This window comes from Notolepis coatsorum, assembly GCF_963971535.1.
Source record: "Notolepis coatsorum genome assembly, chromosome: 10".
NCBI classification, from domain to species: domain Eukaryota; kingdom Metazoa; phylum Chordata; class Actinopteri; order Aulopiformes; family Paralepididae; genus Notolepis; species Notolepis coatsorum.
This window is the reverse complement of record NC_140174.1, coordinates 14,206,949-14,221,930: the sequence shown is the minus strand read 5'-3', so window position 1 is coordinate 14,221,930 and position 14,982 is coordinate 14,206,949. Positions and strand designations below refer to the sequence as shown.

Below are 14,982 nucleotides of genomic sequence, written 5' to 3'. Positions count from 1 at the left end.
AGAGGCTTTGGGAAGCTACGCTCAGACCTTCACATGTTAACGAGAGACTTTGGGAAGCTATGCTCAGACCTTCACATGTTAACGAGAGGCTTTGGGAAGCTACGCTCAGACCTTCACATGTTAACGAGAGGCTTTGGGAAGCTACGCTCAGACCTTCACGTGTTAACGAGCGGCTTTGGGAAGCTACGCTCAGACCTTCACGTGTTAACCAGAGGCTTTGGGAAGCTACGCTCAGACCTTCACGTGTTAACGAGCGGCTTTGGGAAGCTACGCTCAGACCTTCACGTGTTAACGAGCGGCTTTGGGAAGCTACGCTCAGACCTTCACGTGTTAACCAGAGGCTTTGGGAAGCTACGCTCAGACCTTCACATGTTAATGGGAAACTACTTCCTAACAGGAGATACCAGAAACATTCACTCACCGTCTGTGTGGGGATATTGATTGAGAGACTCTCTCTGGTTTATTGATACAACGCTGGTAGGAAAGCGAGTAGATGTGGTGAAAATTAAGTGGTTGCAGAACGTTGCCACTGGGACCACTCTGCTCCATGGAACCACCATCAGCTTCATGGTAGCTACATCATTCTAATGTTCTGTCTGAGACCGACTACTTTGTGTGGGAGGGAGGGAGGGAGAGAGAGAGAGAGAGAGAGAGAGAGAGAGAGAGAGAGAGAGAGAGAGAGAGAGAGAGAGAGAGAGAGAGAGAGAGAGAGAGAGAGAGAGAGAGAGAGAGAGAGAGAGAGAGAGAGAGAGAGAGAGAGATACAGAGAGAGAGAGAGAGAGAGAGAGAGAGATACAGAGAGAGCGGGAGAGAGACAAGACAGAGAGATACAGATAGAGAGGGAGAGAGAGAAGGGGAGAGATAGATACAGTTAGAGAGAGGGAGAGACTGATAGAAGGAGAGAGACAGAGGGAGAAACAGAGAGACAGACAGAGAGAGGAAGAGACAGAGAGAGACACAGACGGAGAGGGAGAAACAGAGACGGAGAGACACAGACAGAGAGAGGGAGAGACAGAGAGAGGGAGAGAGACACAGACAGAGAGAGGGAGAGACAGAGAGATACAGATAGAGAGAAGGAGAGAGAGACAGACAGTCAGAGAGAGACTCCATCAGGGTGGGAGACAATGAGAGAAGGGAGAGGGGGATCAGCAAGAGAAATAGAGAGATGGACAGATCCAGAGACAGAGAGATAGAGAGAGGGAGACAGAGAGAGAGGGAGAGAGACACAGACAGAAAGAGGGAGAGACAGAGAGATCAGTGAGGAAGAGAGAGACACAGAGAGAGAGATGGACAGAGCAGAGAGAGAGGAGACTGAATAATTGAGGGGAATAGGACTCTCAGCCTGAAGCCCGCTCCGAAACCTGGCCTAGCAGCCCCTGTGTGTGTGTGTCTCATGCTTTCCAGCACATTGCTTATTAATGGCCTGGGTAACCAGAACCGCGTAGCCAGAACCGCAGAGCCACCGACAGCCCTGGGAAAGAAAAGACTAGCGCCACAAATCAACGGCAACGAGTCGCCTGGACGGAATGCGTTGTTGTTGTTGTGATGGCAATGCAAGCTCCGTGTTACGGCCCGACACACGCACCGCCAACCGGACACCGCTGTGATGACGTCAGTTTAGCCCTCCGGGGCGACGAGTCATGATGATGTCAGCGGCACGGATGGCATGGATCCATCACGGGGGGGGGGGGGGGGGGGTGGGTCAGTGTAGGGACGAAGCGGGGGCCGACTGGTATGAAGGTTTTAAACGTGACTCTCTCCCTCTCCCCCTCGTTCTCTCCCTCTCTCTCCCCAACTCTCTCTCTCTCCCCCTCTCTCTCCCTTTCAGGAAACTTCTCTTATAATCTTCCGATGAAGGGGGTGAGGTGAAGCGCGAGGAACCCGTTGACTCGCTTGTCGGGAGAACCGCGATGAATCGCCCCCATTGTTTTTGAGTCTGAGATACGTCGTCTACGGGCCGCTGTGAGCCTCTCCTCCCAGCTGTTTCCAAAAGCTCCTGAACCGAACTGGGTCAGGAAGGGAGGTCGGCCCGGCGACAAAAGAAAGTGGGTCGGTCTCTTCTTCTTCTTCTTCTTCTTTTCAATACCTCCTGACCTCTGGGGAACAGCGGCTGTGACGCCTCGGGGATATGGAGCCTGACACTGAGGGCCTAACACAGGGCACTGGAGCAACTGCTGCTCTCAATGGCAGATTTAAAAAGGGTATGGAACAGCCTCACAGCATTACTATAGGGAGGTGTAGTCTGTCACTTTGGACCGCCCACGAGGTCCACCCGTATAGGGATTTATCATTGGGAAAATAGATTATCGGTTCATGAGGCACAATTCTGCCTCATGAACATTGGCAAGCTTTCCATTTTTGCACAAAACGAGTTCCCTTCTATCACTAACATTATTGTTTAAGCATTTTGGGTTTTTTTTTACGATTAATTGCGAATATTTTCATGTTGAGCTATATATTGTGGATGAATATGCACAGAAAGGTACACCATGCAAATGTTTATGCTTTATTTGTTTTAAACGAGACGATTTAGAAATGGGCAATGCGTTTTTCAAGATGGTGGACCGGCCGGAAACAGCAATGATGTAACCACGTCACCTCCCTATTGGATAGTCACTGGGATACGGATGGAAAATATCTTAAAAAGCCTTTAAAAGCCTACTACACAAAAAAAAGAAACGCTGATGTTAAAGTTAAAGTATGGTTTTGTTTTTACTTAAGCGAACATGAGCTAATCCAACAAGCAAGCTAGCTGGCTGCTGTCATTGCTAACAGCTAACGCTAGTGGAGCAGGCGAGCGTATTTCCCGGAACAAAAGCATTCATTCTGAACGTTACATCACTGATGCACTTGAAATGTGTGGGCTTAGTGAAACAACATGGCCAACGTAGAAAAACTGTTCTCCCAGCTGTTAAGACTGTTATGCTACCTGGCTAGCGAGCTGTACCCAGCATGCCGTTCAGCGGTGTAACAATTAATATAGTTATCTCTCAATACACTACACAGTGTTGTAGTTGCTGGTAGAAACAAGGGGAAATGTATATTTTTGAGGCAAAACGATATTCGCAGAAACTATTTATCCGTTTGTTGGGGCTGATGATGATGAGGGGTATCGGTTTGTTGGACAGGGCTGATGATGAGGAGTATGTGTAGGCGGCACGGTGGTGTAGTGGTTAACACTGTCGCCTCACAGCAAGAAGGTCCAGGGTTCGATTCCCGCTTTGGGATGGGGTATCTCCCAGGCCTTTCTGTGTGGAGTTAGCATGTTCTCCCCGTGCTCGCAAGGGTTTCCCCCCCGATAAGATAAACCCAATGGAAAAACATGCACAACAGATCGCTAACGCTGTGGCGTCCTTGATGAAGACGGACAGGAGCACTTGGATTGGTCCCCGGGGCGCGGCTCACGTTGACGCCCTATCTGCTCCCGGCTTCCCTTGGGGGGGGAAGGACGGGATGGGAAAAGTGCATAGAGACATTTCATCGGCGACTCAGTGCATGTGTGTGTGTGTTCCTGTGGGTCGCCCATCTCACGTGTGTATGTTAAAACTGCATGACAAATAAAGACTTCTAGTCTAACCAATTATGTTTGTTGGACAGGGATACGTTACTGCTGTTGTTTCTGCCAGGTTTCGGTTAGGTTGTAAACACCAGTGAAACCGTACGTCAAATGTCTATATGTTCAGTGACGGATCAGTGATCAAACCGCCATGGACAACATACACAGCTTTACAAGCTACACCCAGTGACTCACCTCCATTGCTAATGGCAGAGATTCCGCGGTGGAAGTCTTCAAAGCTGATTACTCCCAAGCCACTAGGATCCAGGAATTTGGTCAAATCCTTCACCTGAAAACAGACATTCACAACACGTTACATCATGGCGAATGTGGGGGGGAAATAAATCTCTTTTCCCGTTAATCAACGTCTGAACAAAATGCTTTATGAATAAATTAGATGCACACTGGATACAGCAAGGCAACTTGACCGTTAGCTTGAGCCGAGTGAATAGAGGGCCAGTATGATGCAGTCAATACACCCAAGGCCCTGACTTTCAGTCTGAAAAGGTATTGCTACCTTAAGTGCATATTTTTATTACAGGAATAATAAAGAAAGGAATGCAACTTTGACCTCCGGAGAAACATCCACTTCTGCATATTTCCAATTGTATCTTTTCTTTTATAAAAGGTACAGGGTGGTTTCACAAGGCTGCACGGTCTTTAGACATGACGTATGTGGGCTTAGACCAGCTCTCTAAATGGTAAATGGTGCATTTGTGTAGCGCTTTTATCCAAAAGCACTTTACAATTTTGTTCCTCACATTCACCCATTCACTCACACAATGAATGTGATCATCGGAAGGGGTTAAGTGTCTTGCTCAAGGACACACTTCGACACGCTTCCCGGGAGGAGCGGGAATGGAACCGGGAACCACCGGATTACCAGACGACTGCTCTACCTCGCGAGCCACCGTCAACAGCTAGAATGCTGCTGCTGCTGCTGCTGCTCGCCTTTCGACCGGCACAGATATATCACACTGGCCTCGCTGCACTGACTGACTCCCCTTCCGTTCCAGCAGCAGCAGCAGTACTTTTAAGGTCCTGGTGTTTGTGTTTGTAACTCCTCCACGACGTCGTTCACACACCAGCGAGAGCACAGAGGTCGTCGGATCAGCTGCTTCTGGATGTTCCAGAGTCTCTAGGCTCAGGTCTAAAGGTGACAGAGCCTTCGGGGGGGGGGGGGGGGGGGCTGTCCCCGAGCTGTGGAAGAGGTTCCCTTTTACATATTAGATCTGCCGCCCAACCCTAGCCATTTTTTAAATTTTTTAAATTTTTTTGTATCCACTTTTTCTCCCATTTTCTATATTTTCTCCCATCCCAATTTCATACCATCCAATTCAACCCTCCCCTGTCACGGACGCTGTTTCTTGCCTCCCACAAGCCGGCTGCAATGTGGACTAAGTCATACATAGCACAAGTCCCCTCCGGTACTTGAGGTAACAGCAGTCGCATCTTTTCACCTGCGCAGCTCGATCTCTCAGTGGCGAGGAGTAACGCGTGGGAGGCTCACGCTGCCCCCGACACTTCCTGATTCTACTGCGCAGGCGCACCAACCGACCTGTAGGAGTCGCTGTCCACAACGCCCGATCCCCACCCATCAGTTTCCCACCCCCTAATATGGCCAATGTGTATTAGTATGAACGACCAGCTAAACTGAAAGCAATGTGGAGCGCTGGGCTCGAACTGACGAGCCCAGCGTCTCCAGCATTTCGTGGCGAGCGCCTTGCCCACTACACCACGTAGCCGCCCCTTTTAAGTCTTTGTTTTAAAGACTCTCCTCTTCTCACCGGCTTTTCATTCAGGTTGAGCCGTACATCCGTGCATTTTATATTGTATTTGTATCGTTATACGTAGTACTGTGTCTGCAGTACTATTAGTGTTTGTGTAAACTGTGCACCTCGTGTTGTATTATTAGTATTGTATTTACACAGTACTTTTGTGCAGCACTTTGGTCAACCTCGGTTGTTTTAAAATAAATGCTATATACTGTAAATATATCTGACCTATATCTGATATATATATATATATATATATACCGGTATATATATATACAGGCCTACAGAGTGTAGCAATAAAGAGATCTAAGAACTGAGCAGATTCAAGTTGCACTCAAATGACAAGTGACAAATCAGTGACGTGACGTCCCTGTATCCGTCCCCTCGGTCGGTAACCTGGCAACAAGAGGCATCGTCCTCGAAGCTGATGCGTGTGCTCGCCACCAGGAGTACAGGGCCATACTTAGCTCTGCATGTGTGTGCGTGTGCTTGTGTGTGTGTACAGGACTTGCTGGAGTACCTGGGAACCAAAAAGCCAAACAAGCACTATCTTAGATTGAGGATGGAATGGAGGGGAATACGCATTGGCTTTCAGTTTCTGAGTGTTTCTCCACTAAATGGAAAGTGAGGGAAAGCCTCTGCATGTGACTGAATGCTTCAGTGCGTCTCCAAGGTCGATGCTGCTGCTGAGGCCACTTTATCACATGGAGCCGGCTCCACTCCACTCACTGTTGGTACCAGGTACTCCGTTTCCCCCTGCAGACAGTACAGGGGGTGGGACTCACCAGAGGCTATCGTCACCCTACTAGAGCCACAATATTCTCTCCAACAAATCGGTGGTCTTCTGCAGTGTCCCGACTCTTAACCACCAAAACCTGCACAGACTACAACGTACGATGTACTAGGGGTGGGAATTGCCAGAGACCTCACGATACGATCGCGATAATTGCGTCACGATACGATAGTATCGCGTAGGGCTGACCTTCGAAGCTTTTTTTTGGCAACCGAAGCTTCGGGGGCGAGCTTCGATTTTAATTCGAAGCTTCGAGAGAAATTAAAAATTAAAAGATTTATTATAATATTTTTTCTTTTTTATTATTATTATTTTTTTATCTTATGTTGTGGGACTTGTACAGCACTTTGGTAAACTTTGTTGTTTTTAAATGTGCTCTATAAATAAAGTGGATTGAATTAATTAATTAAGTAGCCCCTTTCGTGACTGTGACGCAGCCAACAAGGTTTCACTCGGCTGCGCTGCCTGGGTGCAGTGGGGCTGCTCTCACAGCCAACGACATGACATTACATAATTATGTTGCAACCTTCATCTATCAAGCAAACAATTATATTATATTTAATTTATCATTTATAATTCATAATTATATCAGACAATGCACCTACAAAAGCAGATGATTACAATTAAATTAGCCAACTTGGTAACACATTAGTCATAGCAGCATAGGCATAGCCATATTAATGTTTTGTGTGGCGTCGCCGTCGTGTACAACGATACTTACGTTTTTTAGGTGATTTGACAAAGTTGTTGTAGAGTTGTGATATGCCATTTTCTTCTGGCATATCTGGCACTCGGCTTTTTGGGCATCGTCTTTGCATATTTGAAAGTGTAACCACATGTCTGATGACTTCTTCGTTGACATGTCTGCTGCACATGTCCTTGTTGTTTTCAACACAGATAATCTCCACGTGCTTGTTGTAGAGAGGTGGAGTCGAGGCGCCGCTTACTTTCGTTTCATTGGAATGGAGGCGGGAAGGCGCCGCTTACTTCCGTTTCATTGGAATGGAGGCGGGAAGGCGCCGCTTACTTTCGTTTCATTGGAATGGAGGCGGGAAGGCGCCGCTTACTTTCGTTTCATTGGAATGGAGGCGCAAGATTTGAGAAAAAAAATAAAAAAAAATCGTTCGAATTATGTTCGAAGCTCATGCCATCGAACGAAGCTTCGAAGCTTCGAAGTATTTAAGACAGCCCTAGTATCGCAATACGCTGAGTATTAAACAAATTTAATTTATTACCTTTTTTCAACTGCAAAGTAAAACGTTGTCAACATGTTTTATCTAATAAAATAAAGTTCAGTCTGTTCATCTCACTTCAATCATTTTTATTGCAGAAAATCTTCTCAAGCAGACAGATGTAAACACTGTAATCTGTGTTGCATGTACCTGACAAACTGAACTGTTTGTATTACAGTCATATTCCAACTTAACTGAATGCACATGTGTTTGTGTGGACTACTGTACTATTACAGGTATTGAAATGAACAATGCAACTTCCTTATAAAAAGAAAAAAGATTTTTTTTTATGAATAATTAAATATCGATACTTGGCGTCCCTGTATTGCGATACTACTACGTATCGATTTCCCCCCCCACCCCTACGATGTATCATGCCAGTTAGGGTACCGTATACTGCACCTTGTGTATACCGTTTACTTTTACTCTTACTCAGTCATTAGTATATATTCAGATTCAAATTATTTATTGCCTATATTTATTGTAACATAATATAACTGATACAGACCCTAATTTGCACATTTATTTACACCTTTTTTCTCTCATATTTTTATAATTTCAGATCTAATTTAATTGCCTATATTCATGTCTTTCTACTAGGGGTGTAACAATGCATCGATGCTAAGGTCGAATCGCATCGAATCGTGGTCAAATTAATATTGAATCGTTGCCTGAAGAATTGTAATCGAATCGAAGTGGGGTCAAATATTTACACCCCTATTATTGACCTATAGTCCATTCATGCTGAGTGCATCAGTTCCCCCAGCCACATTTGTGTATTCAAAATTCTTTGGGGAATTAACTGATCGAAAATGTATCGAATCGAATCGTGGTCAAACTAAGAGATTTCATGATGCATTGAATCGTTGCCTGAAGAATCGTAATCTAATCGAATCGTTGTGGGTGGAATCGTTACACCCCTACTTTCTACAATAACCCTGCCCATACCTGTACCTCCCCTCCCCCCTCTTGATATGACGCCCGAATTTCCCCAAGGGGATCAATAAAGGAATATCTTATCTTATATTCTGTCCAGTGTTTTATTTTGGTATCTCCTCACCTCGCTTGGAGCCCACGAGGGAGACGATACAGAAACAGTACCAGGTACTATCCACAACTTTTGCCCAGGCGAGCCGAGTGGAGCCGGTACCATGTAATGAAAAAGGAGCATAACTGTTCAGCTATCCAGAAGAAGACCTGGGGCCTATATCGAGAGAATTAACAGTGGCGCCAAGCAATCAAAATGTGTTTGCACCAAATGACAGAGCAGGCCAAAATGTGGTGCATCGCTAAATTCCACTAACTCGTCATTACGCTGTCATGTCAGGCGCACGCATATCATGGACAGAATTAGCTGGGCGCGAGGGTTGACAGCATATGGAGTGCGGTTTCTGTGGGAGAGGACTGGCTTCAGGCCTCGACAGAGAGAGAGAGAGAGAGAGAGAGAGAAGACAAAAGACAACACGGCACCACCGAGCGCGACGGTAAACAGTGTAAACGCGGTCCTTTTCACAAAGGCTCTCGTTTGCCTGAGGCCATTTTCTGTCCCGCAACTTTTTGTATCGGTTACTCGGAGACAAACACACGGATATGCTCAGCAAAGTTGAGCTCATGACTCGCACACACGGCTTTAGAGGCTGAGAGTCTTAATGAACTCTGCATCGACTTATCCCGAGACTCTTACGACGCCAGTGACTTATGATCTGGACTCGGCGAATTAAACCCAGCTGCAGTGAGGGGAGGGGTTCCGTTCGACTGAAGAGTGGTTTTCTGCAACGCTGCTCAGTGTTGTTGACGTCAAGGCCCTTCCAGCCTCTCTGCTGTGCACATCTTCACCCATGGGTTTGAGCTGCTCCATTATGGCAGGAATCTGACCACAATTATTTTGATTGATATTGAAATCACGATTATTAAAACACGATTACTCATCGTTTTGAGAACATCATATGGTGACGACTTTGTTTTGCCTTTCCTCTCGACAAAAGGCTGCCTTTCCGTCATCTTCTACAAGTTACCAAAGGCTGCCTTTCTGTCATCTTCTACAAGTTATCAAAGACGTTTCAAAATAACTGGAGAAAAGCGCTGTGGCTCCCTCTCAACACCAGCTGAAACTACTGTTTGGGCTTACAGGTAGAGGGGGGAGGGGGGGCGGAGCACACCACTGTGAAGGAAGGGTGCGCTGCGTTTACAACACAAGACAAAATGAGAGCAACGCGGCATGCGGAACAATAATCGTTTTATGTCGATTCTCTTGTTTTTGTGATCGTGGAAAGCCAAAAAGTGTAATTGAAACTGGATTAATGGCCCAGCCCTACCATGAATTATGTTTTGATATATAAGGCTAGCGGATGTAGTTGAGGCAATGGGGTTGTTTTAAAGAGGTTGGAATTCATCATCAGTTCAAAATAGGCTTGTGGCGGTAGTCAGTGTTATGGGTGTTACTCTGTGTTTAGGCTCCACTGAGTACATTACTTGCCCACCACCAACACCAGTGTATGATTTTTATATAGAAATTAAATCCATTTAGTTCAATTTCACATATCAGTGCCACATTTAAATAAAATTTTTTTTGTAAAAAGCGAATTTGTAAAATACTAAGCGTGTTATCAAGCGTGTAAATCAGACAACATTATACATTTTACGTGTCACAGACAGCAGCTATTTTTAAGTTTCACTTTCAGACGGTATTACTGTCTGTTGATTTATTTAAAAAAAAAATATCAGAACCTAAAGTCAACTCTGTCCAACAAATGGACACTAGTCTTGAAAATGTATTAAAAACAGATGTAGACGGAGAGACACAGCGGATCAATGTAGCTGCATGACGTTAAAGATCAAAGTAAGGCAAGCGCTCTACAGATATTCGTTTTGTAAAACGTTTCGGTGTCACCGGTTTATTAGTCATGGGAAATTTCACATCACTGTGGCAACCCTAGTTAAAAAGAAAGCCAGTTAGTTAGGTGAAGGGTGAAACTTTACTTTCACTAACCTAACCTTAACTAACCTTCTTACTGTCTTTTACTATTATGTACCTTACTAGTATGGCCCAGGCTACTATGGGGGCGACAGTGGCTGAGGAGGTAGAGCAGTCGTCTGGTAATCGCAAGGTTCCCCGTTCAATTCTCACTCCTCCCGGGCAGCGTGTCGAAGTGTCCTTGAGCAAGACACTTAACCCCTAAAATCACTCTGCTTAATATAAAACGCACACTTTACATTTTGTAGTACCGTCATAATCTCCAGTTAATTACTCATAAGAGATAAGATAAGATTATTCCTTCATTGATCTCCTTGGGGAAATGCGGGCGTCATAGCAGCACGGGGGAGGGGGGGGGGGGTACAGGTATGGGTAGGGTAATAGAAGAAAGACATAAATATAAAATCTGAGGAAAATAAACAGTATACACAACTTGCCATCTGTACCCTAACTGGCATGATACAGTATAAGTCGCAGGTTTTGGTGGTGATATAGGAATTGTTACAATGTCCACAAGTGTAAGAAACACAATCCCAATAGGGTAGGTATACTGCAAAGAAACTATAAAAGAAGGAAGAGTCATCATCACGTCATCATCACGTCACCACGTAGCGTGTGAAGTTGAACTCACATTGCCTAGTGTGAAAACTTTAAGTTGGACAACATTGAGTTGAATGGGATCATCAGCCGTCTCATTTTTAAACAGGTTATTACCGGGGGTGTCAGAATCATCAGCTGTTGCCTTGTTAACTAGATAACGTTTGATATATCGGTTGATTTCCTCAGATAGCTGGTATATTTAGAGTTGAAATACAGGCTTTCCTGACACCAAGCAAAGCATACAACACTGGTTTTCTTCTTTCTGTCATAGCTTCCTTGGTATAGAACACTGGTATTCTGACGTGACGACCCTTCCTTCTTTCATAGCTTCCTTGGTATAGAACGCTGGTATTCTGATGTGATGACGACCCTTCCTTCTCTTATAGGTTCCTTGGTATTCTGACGTGACGAGTCTGACGACTAGGGCTGTCTTAAAAACTCCGAAGCTTCGTTCGATGGGCATGGGATTCGAATATGAAAATAAAATTCGATTATGTAAAAAGAAAATATATATATATATATATATATTTGATTTTTTTTTTTGCAAAATCAACTCTGCCTCTCTTTGTTAATTACAACAATCAATGCCGTTTGTTATTTAAGATGAGGTCGGACTCGGCACTGACAGATTTGTGTTCATTGTGCTGCTTTTATAAAGCCTCAAATGACGGCTTACAATATTTCATGGAAGCAAAGTGTTTAGTTTGTCTAAGATTTAAAAATGTTTAAACTTTACAGCACTGACAAAGTTGAACAAAGTGCTGTACAAGTCCCACAACATAAAAAAAATAATATAGGTTCCTTGGTATTCTGACGTGACGACGACCCTTCCTTCTCTTATAAGTTCCTCGGTATTCTGACGTGATGACAACCCTTCCTTCTCTTATAAGTTCCTCGGTATTCTGACGTGATGACAACCCTTCCTTCTCTTATAAGTTCCTCGGTATTCTGACGTGACGACAACCCTTCCTTCTTTTATAGCTTCCTTGGTATAGAACACTGGTATTCTGACGTGACGACCCTTCCTTCTTTTATAGCTTCCTTGGTATAGAACACTGGTATTCTGACGCGACGACCCTTCCCTCTCTTATAGGCTCCTTGGTATAGTGTAGCCGAACAAACTGCTCCGATTGCTCCCACTGTGACAGAGTCCTAGGAGCACGCCCCCCCCCCCCCCCCCCCCTGAAGGAGGGCCGCGAAACAGGAGATGATAATTGGAGCTCAGCCCGAGGGCAGAGGGCCGAGGATACCGCCGTGTCTATCCGCTGCTTAGCGGAGCAGCCAGGAGCCTGGTGGCGGTGGTTGTTCGCTCTGCTGGTGTCTAATCAGTGCAGGGCCACGACCGGCCGCCTCCATGCAAGGGATGATGATGAATACCCCCCTGATGTGAGTTCTGCTGCGAGAGGGAACTTCTCTCTCTCTCTCTCTCTGTCTGTCTGTCACACACACTGTAAGAAAGTGTCTCCTCTGTAAATAAACAGACGACTAGGAGACGGGAGTGGAGGCCTGACAATGTCTTTTTGTGGTGGACACATAAAAACACAAAATCACACACACAAAATCACACACACACACACACACACACACACACAAACACACACACAAAAGGGAACCAGAGCCGAGGTTTCAGGGGACATTCCATTGAGATTAGAGGAGCAGGACATGAAAGCGGAGGGCCAAGCCGGGACATGAGGGGGGGGAAGGCTGGTTGGACGAGAGCTGCCCAACACAATGCGCTTCCAGGGGCTTTGTGCAGAATCAGGGTCAGAACCCCCCCCGCTGAGCGGTGGTTTGAAAGATCCCTTTCAAATCGGTGTGTTCCCTGATTTAGCCTGGTCCTCACTCACTGCCTCTCAGCTCTGATATAGTCTGGTCCTCACTCACTGCCTCTCAGCTCTGATATAGTCTGGTCCTCACTGCCTCTCAGCTCTGATATAGTCTGGTCCTCACTCACTACCTCTCAGCTCTGATATAGTCTGGTCCTCACTCACTGCCTCTCAGCTCTGATATAGTCTGGTCCTCACTGCCTCTCAGCTCTGATATAGTCTGGTCCTCACTGCCTCTCAGCTCTGATATAGTCTGGTCCTCACTCACTGCCTCTCAGCTCTGATATAGTCTGGTCCTCACTGCCTCTCAGCTCTGATATAGTCTGGTCCTCCTCACTACCTCTCAGCTCTGATATAGTCTGGTCCTCACTGCCTCTCAGCTCTGATATAGTCTGGTCCTCCTCACTACCTCTCAGCTCTGATATAGTCTGGTCCTCACTGCCTCTCAGCTCTGATATAGTCTGGTCCTCACTGCCTCTCAGCTCTGATATAGTCTGGTCCTCACTACCTCTCAGCTCTGATATAGTCTGGTCCTCCTCACTACCTCTCAGCTCTGATACAGCCTGGTCCTCACTACCTCTCAGCTCTGATATAGTCTGGTCCTCACTACCTCTCAGCTCTGATATAGTCTGGTCCTCACTGCCTCTCAGCTCTGATATAGTCTGGTCCTCACTGCCTCTCAGCTCTGATATAGTCTGGTCCTCACTACCTCTCAGCTCTGATATAGTCTGGTCCTCCTCACTGCCTCTCAGCTCTGATATAGTCTGGTCCTCCTCACTGCCTCTCAGCTCTGATATAGTCTGGTCCTCACTACCTCTCAGCTCTGATATAGTCTGGTCCTCCTCACTACCTCTCAGCTCTGATATAGTCTGGTCCTCACTACCTCTCAGCTCTGATATAGTCTGGTCCTCACTACCTCTCAGCTCTGATATAGTCTGGTCCTCACTACCTCTCAGCTCTGATATAGCCTGGTCCTCCTCACTACCTCTCAGCTCTGATATAGTCTGGTCCTCACTACCTCTCAGCTCTGATATAGTCTGGTCCTCCTCACTGCCTCTCAGCTCTGATATAGTCTGGTCCTCACTACCTCTCAGCTCTGATATAGTCTGGTCCTCCTCACTACCTCTCAGCTCTGATATAGTCTGGTCCTCACTACCTCTCAGCTCTGATATAGTCTGGTCCTCACTACCTCTCAGCTCTGATATAGTCTGGTCCTCACTACCTCTCAGCTCTTGATATAGTCTGGTCCTCCTCACTACCTCTCAGCTCTTGATATAGTCTGGTCCTCACTACCTCTCAGCTCTGATATAGTCTGGTCCTCCTCACTGCCTCTCAGCTGTGATATAGTCTGGTCCTCACTACCTCTCAGCTCTGATATAGTCTGGTCCTCACTACCTCTCAGCTCTGATTTAGTCTGGTCCTCCTCACTGCCTCTCAGCTCTGATATAGTCTGGTCCTCCTCACTACCTCTCAGCTCTGATATAGTCTGGTCATCACTCACTGCCTCTCAGCTCTGATATAGTCTGGTCCTCACTCACTGCCTCTCAGCTCTGATATAGTCTGGTCCTCCTCACTGCCTCTCAGCTCTGATATAGTCTGGTCCTCACTGCCTCTCAGCTCTGATATAGTCTGGTCCTCCTCACTGCCTCTCAGCTCTGATATAGTCTGGTCCTCACTGCCTCTCAGCTCTGATATAGTCTGGTCCTCCTCACTACCTCTCAGCTCTGATATAGTCTGGTCCTCACTGCCTCTCAGCTCTGATATAGTCTGGTCCTCACTACCTCTCAGCTCTGATATAGTCTGGTCCTCCTCACTGCCTCTCAGCTCTGATATAGTCTGGTCCTCCTCACTACCTCTCAGCTCTGATATAGTCTGGTCCTCACTGCCTCTCAGCTCTGATATAGTCTGGTCCTCACTGCCTCTCAGCTCTGATATAGTCTGGTCCTCACTGCCTCTCAGCTCTGATATAGTCTGGTCCTCACTGCCTCTCAGCTCTGATATAGTCTGGTCCTCCTCACTACCTCTCAGCTCTGATATAGTCTGGTCCTCACTACCTCTCAGCTCTGATATAGTCTGGTCCTCACTGCCTCTCAGCTCTGATATAGTCTGGTCCTCCTCACTGCCTCTCAGCTCTGATATAGTCTGGTCCTCACTGCCTCTCAGCTCTGATATAGTCTGGTCCTCCTCACTACCTCTCAGCTCTGATATAGTCTGGTCCTCCTCACT

At 46.3% G+C, this 14,982-nt stretch overlaps 1 protein-coding gene across 1 annotated transcript in view; it reads right to left on the bottom strand.

Annotated features, from left to right (window-relative positions):
- rab11fip3 (RAB11 family interacting protein 3 (class II)) overlaps positions 1–14,982 on the bottom strand; it is a 104,165-nt gene that overhangs the window by 69,004 nt on the left and 20,179 nt on the right. Inside the window, exon 2 of the mRNA XM_084323982.1 lies at positions 3,752–3,845. Within this exon, the coding sequence (XP_084180108.1) occupies positions 3,752–3,845 (94 nt within the window). The remainder of the gene's footprint in view (positions 1–3,751; positions 3,846–14,982) is intronic.